The sequence below is a fragment of the Ursus americanus genome, chromosome 18, assembly GCF_024610735.1.
Source record: "Ursus americanus isolate L20-20 chromosome 18, mUrsAme1.1.p, whole genome shotgun sequence".
NCBI classification, from domain to species: domain Eukaryota; kingdom Metazoa; phylum Chordata; class Mammalia; order Carnivora; family Ursidae; genus Ursus; species Ursus americanus.
In genome coordinates, this window is record NC_142144.1 from 4,796,120 (window position 1) to 4,817,609 (window position 21,490).

The 21,490-nt window shown below is 48.5% G+C and overlaps 1 protein-coding gene across 16 annotated transcripts in view; it reads left to right on the forward strand.

Annotated features, from left to right (window-relative positions):
• The window catches only part of RAPGEF1 (Rap guanine nucleotide exchange factor 1), a 131,645-nt gene that overhangs the window by 12,392 nt on the left and 97,763 nt on the right, over window positions 1-21,490 (forward strand). For 2 of the 16 annotated variants that reach the window (XM_045771205.2, XM_045771207.2), the window contains exon 1: window positions 8,601-9,936. The exons of 8 other annotated variants lie outside the window; for them this stretch is intronic. In XM_045771205.2, coding sequence (XP_045627161.2) covers window positions 9,873-9,936 — 64 coding nt within the window. In that variant the 5' untranslated portion in view covers window positions 8,601-9,872. Of the gene's footprint in view, window positions 1-8,600; window positions 9,937-21,490 lie in introns of those variants that run through there. 6 more of the 16 variants (XM_045771210.2, XM_045771216.2, XM_045771214.2 and 3 more) reach the window with 5 other exon arrangements.

The window sequence follows — 21,490 nt, forward strand, 5'->3', positions numbered from 1 at the left end:
CCGTAGAAATCTGCTTGGCACGCACAACCCAGAAGTGCCAGGGACTTAAAACTCTTTGAGGCAAACTTTGACCAGTGGAGATGAGAACCAGTGGACAACTGCCTCCTCTTTCATCCTCAGATCAACAATCTGAAGACAGGGTACCTGCAGCTTCTCAGAAGGTCTGTGGGATTAAGGAACAGATTTTTTTTTTTTTTTAAGTGGAGCCCAACGGGGTCCGGAGGGCTTGAACTCATGACCCTGAGATCAGGATCTGAGCTGAAATCAAGAGTCGGACGCTTAACTCACTGAGCCACCCAGGGGCCCCAGGAACAGATCTTTGATCATGCCTCCTTTGCTTCCATGTGCCTCATTCCTGCCCTGAGATCACACTCTGCCACTCGTCAGTAGTGTTTGCACATTGAAAAAGGACAGAAAGAAAGAAATCGGAACCATTGTGCACTCTTGGTGGGAATGTAAAATGGTACAGTTGCTATGGAAAACAGTATGGCAGTTCCGCAAGAAATTAAAAATAGAATTACCGTATGATCCAGCAATGCTACTTCTGAGTATGTAGCCAAAAGAAATAAAAACAGGATCTCAAAAACATGTTTGTACACCCAGGTTCATAGCAGCATTGTTCACCGTAGCCCAAAGATGGAAGCAACCAGGTGCCTGCTGATGGATGGATGGATAAAGTGCCTTACAAAGGAAGGAGATTCTGATACATGCCTCACCATGGGTGAACCTTGAGGACATCATGGCCAGATGAAATGTGCCAGTCACAAAGGACAAATCCTGTAGGATTCCACCAGTACAAGATACCTACGAGTAATCAAAATCATAGAAACAGGAAATAAGTAGAATGGCGGTTGCAGAGGCTGGGGGAAGGGAGAATGGGGAATTATTGGTTAACAATTAATGTTTAAGTTCAGTTTTGTAAGACGAAAAGAATGACGTGGCTAGATGGTGGTGATAGTACGCGAGAGTGTGATTATGCCTGTTATTGTTGAACCGTGCACTTAAGAATGGTTAAGATGGCCGGCGCCGGGGGGGCTCAGTTGTTCAGTGTCTGCCTTCGGCTCCGGTCACGATCCCAGGATTCTGGGATCGAGCCCCACATCGGGCTCCCTGCTCAGCGGGGAGCCTGTTTCTGCCTCTCCCTCTGCCTGCTGCTCCCCCTGCTGTGCACGTGCGCGCGCACTCTCTCTGTCAAATAAATAAAATCTTTTTAAAAAATGGCTAAGATGGTAAGTTTTATGTTACACATAATTTTGCCACAACTTATAAAAAATTACATAATTTTAACATATTTCTCAGTATTTATTTACATCATTTACAATCATTTAATCTTAAATGTCTTTATAAATTATATTAAGACTAAAACCACTGTGGCATATGACAGCTGTATTACTGGGTATCAGTGATTGTGGTAAAAATGACTTCTGGTGTAATTGATCGCATCTGAGCTAGGAGGAACAAGAGATAGTCTGTGAGCGCTGGTGGGATACCATACTTTGGGCTTCCCTGAGTGCAGCGACTCGTGTTATTGGGAGTGTCCCTGAGGAGACCTGTGTGATTTTGAGATGTTGGTTCCTATGGGGCAGGCAGCTTTTAAGCCAGGGTGGATCTTGTACCCCCCCGAATCTTGTTGCCTCGGACCTGAGTCTCTCAGCTGCGCTGGGCTCCTTCAAGGACCCTCACAGAGGGTACTGTCCAGTGCTGCCCCCTGGCACCCTTTCGTTCCCACCCTCCATCTATCTGAATAGACCAGTGCCAAGCGTGGCCAGTGGAGGTCCAGGGAGCCGGAACGTCTGGTTTTGCCCCCGAGCCTGGTGGGGGTTGTAGACCGGCACATGGTGAGCGCTTAGTGCCCGTCAGCTCTTGATAAGGACTCTCACGCTCCCCCGTGGCTTCCATCTGAGACTGCCTAGTTACCATTGTCGGCTCGTACTCTGAGTTGACAACACAGATGGCATCTACTCCAGCACCGTTTGGCAGGATTCCAGGCTATTGGCCCCATTCATGAGAAGGTATCACCGACCTGGCGGGGAGGGGAGGATGATCTATGGAGAAGCAAGGTCAGGGCTTTCTCCAGGAATTTTCAGGCCAGGCAGACGCTGTTAGGTGAAATGGTGCCCTCATTTAGGAGTGCCACCTTGAGTTGCCGTGACGGGGTCTCTGGTCCCATGAGTATCATTGAGTCTTTGTGAATCTGGGTTGATGGGCAGTTACTGTGTTGTTTTGATACCGTGGCACCAACACATATAAGACGTGATTGATTTAGTAACATTTCTTGGGAAACAAAGAAAAAATACATTAGCAAGATAGATTATAAAAGCACACCCTGATTTCAAAAGTTCAGTTGTGAAGAAATACACATCTTAGATTCAGGGAAATACAGTGTGAAGCACTGACTCATTCTTTCTGCTGGTTTCTTGAGCACCTACTGTCTACAGTTCGTGGCAGTAGATGCTGGGGCTCCTGCCCTCATGGGCTCACTGCAGCTGGTTCAGCCTCCCCCTGCAGTCAGCACCTAGCCTTTGATGGAGGAGTCAGACTCCGGAGCTTATCAGTGTAGCTCTGTTCTAGTCTCACCGTTAGGTGTCTGGACACCAGAGGAAAATTACTTTGAGGGTCACTGTGCGCATGTCGACTGTGACAGATGGGGTGATGATCATGCACTCCGGCTTACACCTGCTGTCCTGGCATAGTTATTAATAACACCCTCCCTTGTCACTCTCAAAAGTGTCCTGGTTTGGATGGGAAAACACCGAGGGAGGCATCATTTACAACTGCTGAGTTCCACATTCGTGTTGGAGAGGGTCTTGGTTTGCAGGGAGAGAACGATTTCAAAACTAGGGTCTGTTCCAACACAGGATCAAGCCCAGAGAAGCCACGGGAGGGTCAGCTGAATTTGGTTTGGGTCCCATTCTCCCTGTGGGCATCTGCCACTTCATATGTTCCAGTCACTCAACTCATGGAAGCATCAAAATCTGGGACAATTTGGTTCAGAAAACAATAAACATGTACATACAACAATCAGAATGTGTTTTCGTCATGAAAATTAGGTTAACCCGATCTTAAATTCATATTCTTTGGAACGGCTAGAAAGGGTATTAGTGTTTGTGTCAAACCTTACCGGGGAAGTTGGAAAAATAATTATGTAGCAACCCTAGTCCAGGTTAAGTTGGGGGATTTTGTTTTCTGTGTTGCTATAGAAAGGAGTATGGGGATTGAATTTTTATAAGAAGTTTCGTTTTTATTCAAGTGGTGTATTTGACGTTTAAGGAAAACAGCTGGAAAGACAGGAGGCTTGGCGTTTATGATAAATCGGTAACTTGCAGCCTTTATGTGAGCAGGTATTGATGGCAGGGTCCTCTGGGGCCGGGTGGTCCCTGTCCTGAGGACCTAGTGGTCTCCCAAAATGTTGCCCACCTTCGTAGTGGGTCTGAGACTTTAGCACCTGGAGGTGTTGGGCTCCAACCCCCAGTCTCTGATTCACTTTAGGTCTGGAGTTGGGCTGCGAATTGGCATCTCTGACGTGTTCCCTGGTGATAGTGCTGCTGCCGGTAGGGTGGATAAGTGGGGGACACTCTCTGGAATCACTGCTTACAGTCAAGTATGGGAGGACAGAAGGGGTCTCAGGAATTGGGCCTAACATGTTGTCCTCAGAATAGTAGGGGATTGAGGAGGTAAGAGAGAATTTCTGGGTGCTGATGCCAGGAGCCTCGCGGCACACACATTTAACCATCTTGACAGCACTGCTGGGAGGTGGTAGTGGCCTCATTATACAGACGAGAAAGTGAGGCCCAGAAAGGTGTGTGGGACTTGCCCAGCTGGCATGTGGGAGAGCTGGGCTAAAGCTGCTGCTTGGTACCGAAACCCTTACAAAATGAGTAAGCGTCAAAGGCATCAGAGAGTGAAGATGATTCTAGTAATACAAGCACGAGTGAACAGCAAGAGACATATCGTGTTAACACCAACTTCTACTTGGCAGTCCGTGCTTTTGTCCACAGTGTTAGGAGGTAAACAGCAGTGGTCTAATTAGTTCTGACAAAATGGCCAGAAGATTGGCAGTGGTGAAGAAACTCTTTGATGAGTCTCACACTAAATGGATATTGTGCCTCGGAATATTAGCTAATTAATTAGGTTGATGTATTAGTCATCATTAGCCAGACATTTTATTTTATTTATTTATTTTTAAAGATTTTATTTATTTATTTGACGGAGAGAGAGACAGCCAGCGAGAGAGAGAACACAAGCAGGGGGAGTGGGAGAGGAAGAAGCAGGCTCCCAGCGGAGGAGCTTGACGTGGGGCCCGATCCCAGGGATCCAGGATCACGCCCTGAGCCGAAGGCAGACGCTTAACGACTGTGCCCCCCAGGCGCCCCTGGCCAGACATTTTAAAACTGCACATCTGGAACTTGAAGACCAAACGCAAAAATTTAAATGATGTTTGAAGTCACCCAGCGTTCACTTTAGGACTTTAAACACATGGTGGTAAATGTTTCCAAGCTACTGCTGAATTGTCTCACTGTATACATGTGTCCTAGTAACATGAAGACACGCCCATCCAGCCCTCCTTCTCTGGAGCTCTTCCAAATTCAATTTGGAATGTTCTGGGCCTGAGTCCTCTGATTTCTTCCTCAGCAGTCTTAGACCCATGTCTTTAAGTGCCATCTAAATACTGGTCATTTCCAAAATGTCTATTTCTAACCCCAAACCCTCCCCTGAATGCAGACTGCCCACTTCCTACCCTCGGATATCTTGCAGGGGTTTGGATGTAACGTGCATTGACCGGAGCTCAGAGCTCATGGTTCTCCACTTCACCTCCTGCCTGACTGGCTCTTCCTGGGGTGCCCATGACCATAAATAATGCCATTTTGACCTGTTTGTTCAGGCTCGGAAATCTTGGAATCCTCCCTGACTCCTGTCCCAATCCACGTCCACTGCTTCCGTAAGTCCTCTCGACTTGCTTTTGATGTACCCGCCTCCTCTCTGCTGCTTACTCGGGGCCACCCCTGTCTCTGCTGGACCGCCGAGGCCCCTCCTAACTGGCTTCTTGGTTTCCGCTCCTGCCTCACGATCGTCCAGTGCGTGTTCAACTGCCAGAGCGTTCGTCGGATCAGATCAGGCCTGTTCACGGTTGTCCAATAGCTTCCTCTCACGTCGTGAGGTCAGTGCGCAGCGCTTACCAGGGCCTGTGGCCCCCTAGCCTCTGGCCCCTGAGCAGGCTTTTGAGCTTTTCCTTCACGTGTTCCCGGAATATGCCAAGTAGACGCCTGCCTCGGGGCCTTTGCACTCACTGTTCATTTCCCAGGGTCGCGTGGGGTGCCTCCCGAGAGCCCGTGGTCGGCAGCCGTGTCCAAAGGCGGCGTCTGTCATTCGCTGGCTCTGTGCCTTGCAGAGTTGCTCCCCTGTCCTCTTAAAATCCGTTTTCTCGTTGGAGAAGCGGAGCCGGCGTGTTTGGGTCGCTGTGCCTTCCTGACAGGAAGCGCTTAGACCTGACGGGCCGAGGAACCCCGCGCTGCTCTGTGTGTGTGTGTGTGTGTGTGTGTGTGTGTGTGTCCTGACTCCCTCCAGCTCTTGTTTGCCTGTCACTCAGAGGGCCCTCTGACGGCGGGGGCCGGGGTATCTCTCCCGTCACCGTCTCCTCACTGCCCCTCAGCCGGCCTCTTCTTTTCCTTTCCTTTCACGGCCGCACTGGTTTGCGGCTTGGTGGTGATCTTTTCCCTCGTTGGGAGGTCGGCTCCTGTCAGGCGCTGTTTCCCCAGAGCCAGAGGGTGCCTGGCCTAGAGCTGACGCTCTCTGATTTCCGTCGGATGAGTGGCTAAAGGCCCGTGTTGGGCGTGGGCTCAGCCTCTCGCTGGAGAGGGGTGTGCTTCTGGAAGAGCTGGGAGAGCGTGACTACGGCTGACTCTCGCGTGCCCATCCGGCTCAGGGTAGAGGCCGCGGCGAGTCAGTTGCTTGGTCAAGTTGGGTGACTCTGTCCCTGGAAGTCAGGAGTCGTCGAGGGCCGGAGGCGGCAGATCCTGGAGGGTTGGAGGGCCCGCGCAAGGGGCGGGAGCCTTTCCACGGCGAGGGCTTTGCCTCTTCTGCTGCTGTCGTCGTCTAAGCGAAGCAGAGATCGTGGGACCCCGTTGTGGTTGCCCACTGAGAGTCTGCTGGATGCTGACTGTTAGGGTTCCATTGCTTAGCCGGAGAGGAAGGAGGTGAGGTACAGCGCCGGCAGGCAGAGTGGGTTTGGGCGTGGTATTGAGTCCTTGGCCAAAGTAAAGGCCCCGTAGTGGGGAATGTGGGGGCCAGGTCATTTGGGGGTCACACTCCGCAAGGCCTCGAACACCAGTCCAGGCACTTGAGATTTCCTCCTGTAGGTATTCTGGGAAGCATCAAAAATTTAAGCAGTGTTCTCCACACGTATTTAGACTTTTCCTGAGTATTCCAAATATCCCGAGATAAGTGGCAGAGAGGAAAATTACTATCGTTCACTTAAAAAAATAGTTTGTCTCAATTCCCAGTGGAATTACACAATTAGGGGTGTGGGCTTTCTCCCTTTCGTGTCTGTGGACTACATTTTATTCCCGGCCCAATCCTGACTTTGAAGAACAACAGATGGACAGCTTCTTGAGAAGGCCGGGTGCTGGGTTAGCAGTGAGGGGCCTGCCGTGACGGCCCTTTCCGTGGTGGCTCAGCAGGCCTCCCTAAGGTCCTCAGAACCCGCGTGGCTATCTCAGGACGCCTGGGAGCCAGAGGTTCTGACCCCCTGTATTTCGCAGATTAGGTTAGACCCGGAGAGAGGTGGGGCCGCCGACTTGACGGTTCATTTCTGTGGAGTGTCACTTCTAGGCCTGCCCGGACAGAAACAAAGCAGCCTTGTTTTGGATACAGTATCAATATTCAGGGAGGTTTAGTACTTTGTTGTTGTTGACACATCCCTGCCAGAAATAAGGCAGTGGCTAGATGTGGAAAAACACCAGACTGGGAGTCTGTGAAACCTTGGGGAAATGTCTCCCTCTGTGGATCTCAGTTTCCTCATTTTGGAATGTGAGGGTTGGACCGACTTTGTGCTTCTTAACCTTTGGAACTTTTTTTGTTTTTGTTATTGTTTTTGAGAGAAGGAGATCACGAGGAGGGGGAGGAACAGAGGGAGGGGAAGAGAGAATCCCAAGCGGACTCCCCGCTGAGCACAGAGCCCGAAGCAGGGCTCCATCTCACGGCCCTGAGATCGGGACCTGAGCCAAAACCAAGAATCTCATGCTTAACCGATGCCACCACCCAGGCGCCCCTTAGCCTGTGGGACCCTTTGAGACTTTGATGAAATCCGTGGACTCTTCTTCCCCCGAACTGAACGCTCGTGGTTTGGCCAACACTTTAGGAACCCCCTGAAGCTCATGAGATGACCTCCGAGGCCCTGCCCCAGCTGACCCCCATTCTACCTTCCCCTGTTCGTGTACCTCCGCCTACAGTGGGGCCTTTGCACGTGCTGCTCTGCACAGAACGCTCTTCACCCCTTTGCTTGGTCATCGCCTGCTCATCCTCTGAGTCTCACCCTTCCCTGACCTCCCAGATTAGATTAGGTTGCCCTGCTAGACCTGTTTCCCTTACCCTGAACTTCCCCGCTCTGATCACAGTGGTAACTAAGTGAGCCCTCGCACGTGTCATCTGGCTGTCCCTGAGCTCGGTGTTGGTATTGAGTGGGTGAATCCCTGAGGTCCCTCTGGCCGTGACATTCTGTGACTGATCTGTGAATACGGGAGTGTGTCATAAGAAAATGCCAGTCTGTGCTTCCTGTGACACACAGCACAAGACGGGCCTTTGCCTTGCGTGGTTTCCTCTGGGGCTGGACAGGGAAGTCGCTTCAAAGCAGGGCCTAGAGGTCTCAGAAGACTGGCTCCCAGACTTTCTGCCTTAGTGCTCTGCTGGGCCTGACCTCCAGGCTGGTCATTCCCCTTTGTTTATGTCCTGGACTGAGCTGGAACTCCCACTTGGAACCTTCCCACAGTGCTTGGCGCTTCCTCGTATTGTTGTATTTCTCTCCAGAGGGGAAGTGACCAACATCAGACTTTCCTCCTAGCAGACAAAGTCCATGTACAAAGCCTCGAGTCAGCTGTTGGGCACCTGCCTCTGTCTCCTTGCCTCTTGGGGGAGGTGAATGTGTGTGGTACAGCAATCACTTGCTTTTCCCATGACTTCTCTCTTAGTTTCCCTCAAGAAGTGATCAGTGCCCTGTAGGACTCCCTGGCTCAGGCTCTTTCTGAATCCAGTAGTGTGTTGTACGGAGGGGAGGGTTCTCTGTAAAATGTCTCATTCGGAACTTCGGTCGTCGCATATTACCTCCTGGATTAGGTCACTTTCCACAATCGGAATGTGATTCTGATGGTACTGATGTTGTAAATGAAACTTTATTTATACTAAAGGAATGAGTTGTTTACCAGAATATTGCAGCAGATCTTACTCTGATATGGGGGGAAAAATCCCTTGTGAGGGTAAATAATTTTTCTTTAGAGCTGGATGTTTACAGATAATAAAATAATAAAAACAGCGAGAGTAGCTATTCTTTAAGAATGTCTGCTATGTGCCAGGCACTTCTTCAATATCATATTTAACCTTTAAACTGCCCTATGAAGTAGGCAGCGTAATTGTACACGTGTTACGTAAGTGAAAGAAATCAGGTCCAGAGAGGTTAAGCTCCTGTCCCAAAGTTGCCCAGCCGGGAAGTGCCCACAGAGACTCAGACGCGGCCAGCCTCCCTCCAGGGCCAGCACCTTCCCCCTGCTCTCCTACCTGCTATAGTCGTGAGGAAATGGGTGGCGGCTTTCCTCGCCAAGGATAAAAAGGGCGCTCGATCCAGCCGGCTCACCAGCTGCGTAGCCTTGATCCCCCTCGGCCCCCTCTGTAGAAGAGGGGAGGAGTTTGGTGGGCCTTGCCCTTCTGTGAGTGATGTGAGTGGTAGTGATGCCTCAAGGAGTGTAACGTAACACGTGGCCACGTAGGGTGTGAGTCTATGCGGTACATACGCCCACGGCACGCTTGAAGCATTAATGCGAAACACGGGACCACAGCATGTTGGCCGCACCGTGAGCGTTCTGCTTCTGCTGGCGCTTCATTGTCGATCCATCTCATCTTTTAGAGTCCCATGTTGTCTCCCTAATGTGTGGACTGGAGATGGGTCACTTGCCACATTCGTAACAGTGCTTTCATGAGAAAATGCATGTCAAGTTAGAAACAGTTGATGTACCGATGAACCTTACAAATGAACTAGAACTTTCCTTGCGAGAACAGCATTGAAATGAGGACCCTGTGGTTCAGCTGCTTCTCAAGTAATCATGGCCTTCGCAGATGATTCAAATGTAAACTTTCTGGGGGCAGGTAAAGGTAAGTACAATAGCCTGCTCTTAAGAATTCCTCGCTAAATCTCAGCTTGGAAAACGTTTCTCACAGCACACCCTGAATTGGTCCATTTCTAGCTTTCAGCTCTCTGACCACCTGAGTCCCCACTCCTCCCCCAAGGAAAGGCGGCATTGGAAGTGTTTGGAAACGCAGCTCACTCTGAGGCCGCTCCTGTGCCGATGAGTAATAGTGTCAAAGGAAGGCCGAGGAAGAGCTTCCTAATATAGACGGCCGGGGACGGGGACCCACCCGTAGGGCGATAGCAAGCCTTTTCTTCTGGCTTCCTCCCTGGGAGTGAGGGGAATTTGAAAGGCAGGAGGCAGGGACCTCTCCGAGCAGAATTCAGGTTTTTCTTGGAAGGGTTTGCCAGGGCTTGCTGCTGCTGAGTAATTGGGATGTGGGAGAGATGAAATCCCCTTTCAGCCAGAGCCTCGGTCCTTACTCACTGTTCAGCAAAGATACCCAGGCTTGGAAGGACCCTGGGAGCCCCTGACTTTAGAATGGGCAATGCTGCTGAGAAACAGAAGCCTCGGAAACGAAGCCGTCTCTGCCCCTGGAAGCAAGGTAAGCAGGCCCTGGGCTTTGTCTCCAGAAGGAAGGAGGCAGCCTTGCATTGGGATATTTTGGCTCAGAACCAAAGCTGGAACTGCTCGGGGAACACCTTCCATGCCAGAAAGCTCTGCAGGTCAGCGTAGTTTAAAGAAAATGAACATACAGCTTGCCCAAGGAATAAAATGATCCGTGTCTCAGTGTGATATCGCAGCTCGGCTGAGAATGAAGTTTGGCTCGAGGTTTGTGCGCAGTGCGGCATGTGTCCGTTGATTGAAACTTTTAAGCTTTAAAAAATACTCCAAATAAAAATTTTGATATCCAAGAATTTGAATCTTTTGTAACAGTTTGGTGAGAGAATGTTATTAATGGCTTTTAAATATATAGCATCTTTCTTCCAAAGAATTCAGAGTGCTTTCTGTAAGAAGTCTCATGTTTACCCATCCTAGATGCCCACGATGCTGGCCAGCGTCCACTGACACCGACACCAACACCTGCTCTGTGTCTCTCAAGGGCTTGCGTTAGTGTCAGTTTGGGGAGGTGGAAGCCAGTGGGACCACAGGCACTGCCATGGCACTCTTGAAACTGGGGGCCCGTTTAACTGTGTCCCAGGGCAGTTTGGTCTTCCAGAGCACCCCGCTGCCCTTTCACTGTCATCAACCCCGCAGAGCAGCTGTTGGCTTTCAGGACTTCAGGTCTTGGCTCTTTTACCTCCGCTTGCCACATTTAACAGTGGAGCTAGGAAGACAGCCTGATTGCAACTGTGTATATGGGTGTGCGTTTACGCAGAAAATATAGCTTGGAAGAAAACGCAGGAAATCTTAACAGCAGTTGTTTTTGGTGGTCCAGTTATGGGTATTTTTTTTTTTTAAGGGAAAAGTAGGTGGGCTGCTAATTTCATGTCAAGTTCCTGCGCCTCTGACTTTCCATCAGTCGTTGTCTCCCATGTTACTGTGAACCCAGCACCCCCAGCGGTCTTTGATTGGGTCCTGGTTTGAACAAAACAGTGATAAGGATATCTGAGGGACCGTTCAGAAAATTTGATATGAACTGGATAGTAGATGATATCTGGGGACTGTTGCTAATTTTATTATGTGCGATAATGGTCATGAGTCATGCAGGAGAATGTCCTTCTTTGAACAGTCATGCTAAAGTATTTAGGGGTTAAGATTATACTGTCTGTAATTTTACTCCAAAATGGTTCAGGTGAATGAGTGCCTACATACATACAGAGAAACAAAATAGGGTAAGGTTAATAAGCGTCAGAATCCAGGTAACGGATGTATGAGGTTGGTTATACTTTCTTTAATGTATTTTTACTAATGGGGGGACATTAAAATAAATGGTTGCTTGTTGCGTCGTAGTGCTGTATCCTTCAGAATAGGTCTTAGCATAAGACGATGGCTATCTACGGGGGTGGGTCACGATCCAGCACCCTTAGTGCCACGTGGGCTGGTATCTCTGGCCACCAATAAGAAAATCGTCATAAGAATCTGGTAACTCAGAAGCACCAACTTATTATAACAGGAATTTAATATATTTACTTTCAGATAGTCTCTGGTTTTCCTTAGAAAAATGTATAAGAGTTAAAACTTCTTGAAATTTCCATTGGAAGCAGCTGCGTTTACAGACACAATTAAAGCCCGCCTCTGTGTTTTAGTTTGCAGTTTGTGCATTCGTGTTCAGTAGTTTCAACGAGAGGAGTTGTGGGAGCACGGTGACTGATAGCAGGCATTGCAGGGTCCACAGTTGGGGTAAAAGAAAGAACAGCTCCCTGCCTTGATTTCTAAGTCTGTGTGGATCCCGGTGACCAGGAGTACGGCTTGGCCAGTGTCAGGATTCGTTTGTTTGTTTGTTTGTGCAGATTAGACCCCGCGATAGCAGTTTGTCTCCCTAATCCAGAGTCCAGTGAGGCCCCGCCACGGACCCACGGTAGCAAGGGCGTGGAGCGGTCTTTCCTAGTTTCTCTGTTTGCCTCTGTCTTTAAGGGTTGTTGATGTTTTAGAAATAGGATTTTAGAGCAGTATTTAGGAACCAGATTTAGTGAATCCCAGACACCACTGTGACCCTGATCTGAGTACATTTTCCATAGTCCACACTCAACATGACTGTAAAATCTCAGTGTGTGACTGATGACTCCAGGCTCCAAGGCAAAAACACATGGTGTCAGTGTCTGCATTTTGGGGCAGGTGAACGGGAATCCCATCTTTGTGTGCATTTGATACAGACAGCTCAGGCTGCCCCTGACTTCTCCATCTGTCTGTTGCCCTGTAGTGGCAGGGGCTCCTGGGAATACAGACTTCAACCAGAGCCAGATATTTGTGATTAGGAAGGTCAAGCCCAGAATACATTCCGAGAGCAAATTTAAAGGAAATCGTTATCTGCCCTTTAGGTCATTTACATTTCTGTTTCCAGGTTGTGTGCCTGGAAAGTTGAAAAATTAAAGTGACAGAATACTAGTTCAAGAACCATAAATCTTATCACCTCTGCCAGCTGTCCCCCTAAAGAGCACTTTATACCTGGTAGAGAAATGTCCTGTAATGATTTTAAACAGTGTACAGTGTGCACCCTTTGAGGGGACTGACATTATGCTCTTCCTTATTCTTATTTTTCTCATAGCTCTTGGAACCCAAAACATAAGGAGAAAATAGTACTGCTCTTTTTGGTTTTACAATACCGAGTGTTTGCAGTGGTTGATAAACGTGAGTCATCTGTAACAGCATAGTGAATTCCAGCAGGCCCCCATACCAAAAAGAAAAGAAAAGAAAGAAAGAAAGAAAAAGAAAAGGATGGGAGGTAGGAGAAGGCAGTGGCTTCCAGAGTGATCCTGGGAGTTCCAGCCAGCCAGAGCTCTGCCCCACGCTTGCCTTCCGACCTTGAACACACAGGTTTTGTAATCCCAGATCACCTCATCCCTCACTGTGCCCACCTCCCACAGCTTCTCCGAATGACCGGTTTGCCTGTGTGATTTCGATAGTCCTCACCACAGGTATTTTTTTATTGATCTGTTTATACACCACCTGATTGTAAACCGCCTGAGGGCTGTCTGTCGGGTTCATAGTTCTGTCTTCCACACCGGTGCAGGGCCTGTTGCTTGTGACCTGGTGCCCTCCGTGAGTGCGCTCGGTGACAAAGCTCCGTGCTCCCTGGCTGTCTGTGTTACCACGGGTATGAATGAGGGACGAACGGCCGAGCCCGGTTCCTGGTGCGTAGCGGGTGCTCAGTAAATGCTAGCTACCAATGCTGGCGGGTGTATGGTGGTTACGTGGGCCTGGAAATGTTCATTCTTTGTCTCTCTCTGCTCAAAGAGGAGACATTGGGGTTGCAAATAGGTGCATCTCCCTCTGTTCCACAGCAGTTCTGAATTTACGAAGAGTAAATCTATTGACGATCGTTCACATTTGCAAAAGATTACTTCGCAAAAAGCACTTAAATCATAGTGAACATTTAGTTGCCGATTCATTGACGCAGACACCTGGTGAAACCTTCCATTTAGAGCCAGAGTGACCTCCGAAGTACACCTATAATCCTGCCCCCTCAGAAGACTCGTCCATTCGTTCTTTTTGAGAATTAATTTGAAAGGTTGCTTACAATGGTCGTTTTGGCTCTTGGGAGTATAACACAGGCAGAAGTTTCCTGGGGAATTAAAAATTGCAGCACTAATTGCAAATTGAATTGTTATCTCCTTCAGAAATCCCAGCAGCTTGGGGCCCTACCAGCCTGGTAAACGGAAATGTTGATGATTTACATGTTTGTACACAGTTGGGCGTGAGCAAATGGAATTAACACCCTCGGTGGAAGAGCTGATGAGAAGTGTCTTTCCCCAGGGCTGACTGGGGCCGACAGGGGGCTGGCTGGGGAGAAGGAGATTGGCTGGCGGGGGCGGGGGTGGGGGTAGGGAGTCCAGGATTTGCATTAATTCCTCTCCTTCCCTGGTCCCTCTGCTGTAGGGGCAAAGACAGCATTGTTTGGATTCCAGGCAGCAGTGGTGTTGAGACTTGCCACTGCAAGCTAGGTAGTGAAGAAGCATCCGGGGCCGCCGGACGCCTGTGTGCCAGGTAATTAATACTGATGGCTTTCCTGGCCAAAGCTGAAGCCGGCCCACCTCCCACCATCCATTTTCTGATCTTTATTCCATTGCTTTGGGGCCACAGTGGGGTCTGGTGTCAGCCTCTCAGCCAGTACACCAGAAGGGGCAAGGGCTGGGTGCTGCCCTCGGGCCACCCAGCTCAGTGCCTTCTAGCTGAGCTGGCGAGCCACGGGACTTCCTGTTTCCAAGCCTGTTGCCTGGTCTAAGAGCGTCTGCCTCGAAGGGCTGTTGAGAGAATTAGATGAGATAATACAGCCCTTAGTGAACAGCAAGCACTTAATGAATGAGAGTAATTCTTGTTACTATATATCCACTCTTGTTACTATACATCTGTGAACATGGATCATGGGCCTGGCTCTGTTCCAGCCCCTACTAGCCATGTGAGTTTGCCTAAGTCTGCCTGTATCCTTCTCTCCGTGTAAGAGATCACATGTCAGATGATCACAGAGGTGCTTGTGAGGTCTGTGAGTCAGTGACCATCTGCACTGGCCACTGCTGTCCCTGTCTGCCCGCTCCCTGGGGGGTTCAGTGTCTGGAGAAGGCATCAGTTATGCCGAGCACCTTGGGCACGGGGTGGGGGGGGAGATTTTTATGGCGTTGAATTTCTTTGAAAATGGGTATTGCAGGACCCAATGTAATCAGTACTTAACTAGGGTATTAAACTAATCAGGACAGTCCATTTTCCTGTTCTGAGTACTGTAGTGTTGAAATGTTTTTTTTTTATCACATGGTGATTAGGAGCGTGGTCTCTGGAGCCTGGATGCCAGGGTTGAATCTTTGCTCCTCCTCTTGCTGGTTGGCTGATCTTGAGTGAATTAGTTAACTTTTAGACCTCAGTTTTCTCATCTGTAAATAGTACCTGTGAAGTGCATAGAACAGCTCCTGGCACATAGGAAGTGTCCCATAAATGTTTATTATTGGTGTTATTTTTAGGTTAAATACAGAGGAATTACATTTTATTTTAATTGAAAAGATGGTACTTTATTAAAGATTGAAAAAAATGGGCAGATGCAAAGAAGAAAATGCACGCGGAGCATCTCAATCTAAAGGGCCTGAAACATAGTGAGCAGAAGAATGAGCCGTTATTATTAATCTTTTCCAGAGCTGCTGCACATGCGTGCGTATTTTTCAGAGTCGTGGTCATGTGCAAGTCATTTTTTTATTTCATGCTTCTGTGTGGCCTTCATAGCTACTGTAATGACTGTAACGTTTCCATTATGTCAACATTCCAAACTTATTAAATCATTTACCTGCTGCTGACTATTGAAATTATTTCCCCTTTTTGCTGTTATAAGCGAGGCAACAATAAGTAGCTTCATTCATATATATTTGTGATTCTGTTGTGTGATTTCCTTAGGATAAGACCCCAGTGTGAACTTCCCAAGCCAGAAACACAGGAACAGCTTTAAGGCTCTAAGGGATGTATCTGTCAACATTTTCAGGACTGATCAATTTATCTGTTACCCACAAGCACATCAGCATTGAGTATTATCATTTTGAAATTGTTTCTCTTGTAAAACTTATATTTACTAATGCCATAATGGTGAGTTACCTATTGGCATGGGGCTCAGAGACAGGCACGGGAAGTTCAAAACCCATTATCGGTGTTAAGAATCTGGTTTTGTTTTAAGATTCTGTTTTTCTCATAGTCCTTTGTTTGGGACTTGGCTCAACCTCATTCAAGTGCTGAGTTTCATAGAAAAGACGCATGAGATTTTATTTAAGAATAGGCATTTACCATCACAACTTTTTGTCTTCTGCCTCCCAGGGAGCATTGAGTATTAAATAATTCAATTAACTCCTGTGAAAGGGACAGAGTGAGCCCACAAGAGTTGTTAACATTGTTAGTGTAATGATTACCGTTAGGCAGTGTGACTAATGACCCAGCTCTTCTTCCTCTCCGCTTCTGTAGGGCTCGCTTCCCTACCATTTTCTCCCAACTGCTTGCATATGATGGGCCACCAACTCACTTGTTGTTGAAGTTGGCGTGTTGCTATTAAATGGCACGCTGCCAAGGTGGGTTTGAGTCAACACATGCAGACATCGGGGTGTTAGAGTAAATACGGAGGACGAAGGTGATGTCTAAGCCAGTTCATCGGGGAGGCTCTAAGCCAAGGGTGGTTGTGACCGTAAGTAGGGTGGGAGAAAAAGAGTTTTTGAAGCAGCGTTTGTTTATGCTAATGGAATCACAGACACCTTGAGTTAGGAGAGAATGATAAAAAAATTTCTGAAATAATTCCCTAGTTTAACCAATGAAGAAATTGAAGCTTAGAGAAATGAGGTAACTTGTCTGAAGTCCTGCGACTGGTTTGTGGCTTGTGCCTCCTGTGTTAGGACAGTAACATACCAGTGGTGTAATAATGTGTGTAATAAAGATACAGAACAGCACAACATGCTGTGTATATTATGATTGTATATTTTGCATCTATGTTATATATTTTCATGCTATAGAATATAATATGTGCAATACATTGTATGTATGATACATTACAGTATCACATATATGGCATAGGACATGATATAATAACATAGGTATTAATAATAGAGCAGTAGTATGTTGGGATATAATGGTACAGTAATGCCGACAGCTTCCTGTATGCCAGGTGCGGTACTAAGAGATGTGTGTAAATAATGGACTTCCATAAAGCGGTTTTTTGTTAAGTGAAAGATCAGATGTAGGAAATGAAAGCATAAGTGTGAGGAATTTTTCTCGTGAGAAGTGTGGGGTATTGTTTTGGGTGGGGTAAGAAAAGGGAAGGAAACTTCGCTTCGTCATCAGATATTTCCAAATTTAGAACAATATCTATCCCTAGCCTTTGGCTTTAGGGTATGCTTCAGCCTGGGAACATGCGTACAGTACACATCCGTGTTCGACCACTTTTCCAGCTGTGGAGAGGGTGTCGCCATTGCCTGAGACCACAGCAGGGCCAGGGGCCACTTCATATCTGATTACATTTTGGCGAGTGCTTGTAGGTCACTTGATTTGAGAAGTCACTTCATGCCGAAATACCAGATGACTGTGTTTGGAGACTTTGTGGACCACAGCTGAGGGGGGTCATCGAGGTCAGTTTTGTAAAGAGCCACACAGTGACTGTTGTAGACCTGGCAGGGCCAAGAGACACGAGACGATTACGTACGTACTTACATAACCAGCAAAAATGAAACCGTCTCCAAGTGTGGAAACCCTCCTTTACTTCGCAGGCTGTGCACAACCAGGAGGCTGGCGGGTCTCAGGCTACGAGCACAAGTTTGCCAGCCCCTGCTGTACGGGGTCATCTTCGCCCTGGGTGCCCTCTGCTGTCATCTTTATGACTGGAACGCTGAAACAGGTCATTTATCAGTTACCAAAAAAAAAAAAATCTTTAAATTTTCAGGCCAGAAGAAGACTTAAATATCATCTTCCAGGTGTCTCATTTTTATAATCAGGATTACTTCGCTGAGCCTTCTGGCTTCTAGTCTTCCACACGCACCTTCAAGCCTTTATTGATAAAAATAGTCGTCCTCATCACTACAGGGATGAGAAGATAGATGACGGAGGTTTGAAGAACCTGGCGCTATTGAATATAAACGCCTTAAGTAGGCTTCCTTTACCATGAAATGGAACAGCGTACTGAAAAAACTCTCCATTTTCTATAGTCATTCATTCACTGATTGATGGATGTTCATTCACTCAACAAATATTTATTGAATGGGCCTGTGTCAGGCACTGTTTTAGACACAGGGGAATGCCTAATGAAAAAATGAGACATCGCTGCCCTCTGAGTTTTATCGTGTATCTATAACAAGTAAAATATACAGTCTGTTGGATGACAGGCATTGTATAGAGAAGGCAGGGAAGGGGGTAGGACGTCCAGGCCTGGGGGAGGGGTTGTCCGTTTAGGAGGGTGGAGCCGGAGGGGTGCTCAGCAGTGAGGAGTAGAAGCTGCCGCTGAGCGGGACACTGGGAGGAGGAGTAGCAGGTGCAGAGGGCCTGAGGGAGCACCGCCTGTTGAAGACCATAGGCCAGTGAGGCTGGAGTAGAGTTGCCTCAGGGAGAGTGGTAAGAGATGGGCTCAGGGAGTACCCAATCCCGTAGGGCGGGCCTTGCTGAAGGCCTGACCGTTCTGTCTGTGGGAGCACAAGAGTGCCAGAGGAGCAGATGGGGATTGGGGGCGGAGACTAGAACCTGTGTGTAGAACAGGTGGAGATGAGTTTGAGTTGAGTCTGAAATGGCTTTTAGAGAACTACACAGAGATGGCTCTTAAGCAGTTGAGTGTTCTGGAATTCAGAAAAGCCTAGGCTTTGAGTCTTTTGACATAAAGATGGTGTTTAAAGCTATGAGACTGGATGAGATTACCAAGGAAGTGAGTAAGAGAAGAAAAAGTGCCATGGACTGGAGGGTCTAGACCACTCCAGCATTAGGAGGGCGAGGAGATGAGAAAGACCCTCCAGTAAGGTAGGAGGGAACGCTGCAGGCTGTGGCGTCCCAGGAGCCTAGGTCAGGAAGTGTGATGGGGGACGGAGCAAAGGGGGACAGGTCGTGCTGGTTGGAGTCAAACCGCATGAGGACTGAGACTGCATGGACCATGGAGGTCGCTGGGAACCTTGACGCGAGGTTTCAGTGCATCGTTGGGAGCGAGGAGGCTTAGGAGAGAACAGGCAGAGAGGAATTAGACACTGAGCATGGCTGATTCTTTGAGGGGTTTTGCTGCAAGAGGGAGCCAAGGCAAGGTGGTAGTTGTTGAACTTAGTGGGACCATGGGAAAGCCTTTTTTTTTTTTTTTTTTTTTTTTTAAGATTTCTTTATTTGAAAGAGAATGAGAGCCTGAACAGGGGGTGGGGCAGACTCCCTGCTGAGGGGGCAGCCCCATGCCGGGTTTGATCCCAGGACCCGAGGATCACAATCTGAGCCAAAGGCAGATACTTCACTGAGTGAGTCACCCAGGTGCCCCCCCCCAAGAGAAAGCTTTTTAAAAAAGGAAGAATAGTGGCATAATTGAACGCTGGTGGGAAAGACCCAGTAAAGAAGGAAAGCCTGGGGGCGCCTGGGTGGCACAGCGGTTAAGCGTCTGCCTTCAGCTCAGGGCGTGATCCCGGTGTTGTGGGATCGAGCCCCACATCAGGCTCCTCCGCTATGAACCTGCTTCTTCCTCTCCCCACTCCCCCTGCTTGTGTTCCCTCTCTCGCTGGCTGTCTCTATCTCTGTCAGATAAATAAATAAACTCTTAAAAAAAAAAAAAAAAAGAAGGAAAGCCTGACGGACTGGGAGAATTGCTGGACAAGAGAGAAGTCATCATTGTCACGGCTACTTTTTATCGAGCACTGCTCCTGTGCGAACACTAACACACCCCCCCCTCCCCCCGGTATTTAGTAAGTAAAAACAACAACTGGTTATTTAGCTCCTGCTTCTGCAGATGGCGGTTTAGGCTGCGGTTCCTCGTGTGTCTGCCGTCCGCTCTGGGAGGGCTCATTTCTGGGCCTCTGGCAGCTAGGCCGGGTCACTCACCTGGCATCCGGCAGGTTTCCTAGTGGGGAGGTACGCAAGACCTCTTGAGGCCCAGGGTCAGAACTGTCACAGTGTCACCACCAGCTCCTGTCATTGGTGGAAGCAAGTCCTAAGGCCAGTCCAGACTCAGAGAAGGGAGAGAGACCCCACTTCTTGATGGGCGGTGCCTCAAGTCACGTTGCAAAGAGGAGTGGATACCAGGTGGGGAAGAATACTTTGGCCATTGTTTGCAAACAGTCTCCTGCAGCTGTCTGTGAGGTGAGCATGCGCATTTGATCCTCACAGGACTTCTGTGTGGTGGGTGGGATTCTCTTCATTTCACAGACTCGGTGACTTGTTCAAGATCACACAGCTACTGAGTGGCAGAGTTGGGACCCAAACCTTCGTCCTTGGTCTCTCTGATGACAAAGCCCTTTCTTCTTTGTTCTGCCTTCCTGACAGTGTTGGTTCACAAGAGCAGACTAGAGTGTCAAGTCTTCTCTTTTCTTGTTTGGCAAGGGAATATTTTTGTAAACGATTAGTATCGCAGGATGGACTGAGGGAGGTGGTTATCTTGTATGGTTTATGTGTTTACTATGTGGAGGCTAGGCATCTGTAGTTATTAGAATCCCATTGAGGACACAGTTGTGCGGCATAATTAGGTCTTTCGTTGACATAAATTGATGTCCCCACTCTCAGCAGTACCCTGCATGCCCTTTGACGGTCTTTCCTCTTGTCCTTGGTTCTCTGACTCTCCCATTCCTCTTAGCTGCCTGTCCAGATAGTCACCACTATCTACAAGGCCTCCTTCAAACCCCCTTTGCCTCCAGGCCTTCTGACTTTATGTCTGCCTTTATCCCTGACTCTTTCTGTCCTTGATATTGGGACCCCTGCCTCTAGTCCAGGGTTAGCCCGCTCTGCTTAGGTCCTCCTCCCTCTAGAACACGTCATAGTCAACATCTGTCTCCTCAGCCAGCTGGACTTCAAGTTCTCCAAGAGCAGACTCCAAAAAGCGAAAAAAATAGCATCGGCCTCAGGGAACTTCGCCTCTGCCGCTGGTCACGTAGCCTTGGGCAAATCATTTTCCCTCAGGTTCACGAATGTGAGAACAGACCACTCAGGGAGAACAGGGTCTACTCATGTCTACATAGGAACCCCTCGGCCTAGAGCGCAGTTCTGTGCGCAGGGGCTACCCGTGTGTCCTGGGTCCTGACCCTGTGTGTGTGACAGCCCAGCAGTGTGCAGCAGCCCTCATCCCTGCAGCGTCAGAACTGTGCGGCTACGTGGCTAGAGCGGCTGCCCTCCGCGGTGCACTGGGAAAGCAGCTGGAGAGAGGGCTGGTCTGGGTGCTGATTCTGCAGTCTCGGAAAAGACGGTATTTGGTTTGAAAGCAGAAGCCGCAGTGAAGATATTTTTTTAAAGCTCTCTTTGGGTAAAGGGAGCAGGTAAGTGAGTCACTAGATGAAACCAAGCATTTCCAACCCCTCTAGCCTTGCTTATGGGGAGGCTGGGAGCTTTGCTCTTCTTTAAAGTCCCTGGTTAGGATCCCGTGGAGCTGGGGGACGGGGGGCAGGGCTTCTGTCTGTCTGCTCAGCTTTCCACAAGCTCGTGCACGGGTGTGGGATTCTGGACGCAGAGTTGGTCTTTATTCTGATGTACTTTGCTGTAGGAGTAAATAGTCCTGCTGCTTATGTATCATGTAACCTTGGGGAAAGTACTTAATTTCTGTCAGCTTCGATGTGCTTGTCTGTAAAAGGCAGTCAGCTAAGGACACCTACCTGAAAGTGTGAGGAGTGAGGGAGGAAGGGTTTGGCAGAGAGCTGGCCCGCAGTACACCTCAGCTGTGACTCTAGTTATTATGTAAGAGGCACGTCTTGTTTACGTTGTAAATCGTTCGTTAAAGATTTTTCATACTTCCATGATTACTCTCTACTTTGGATATGTGGCCTGTAGTCTTACTCACTTATGCATTCCCCGAGTTTGTGTTTATCAGGCACCTACCTGCGGGCGAGGTG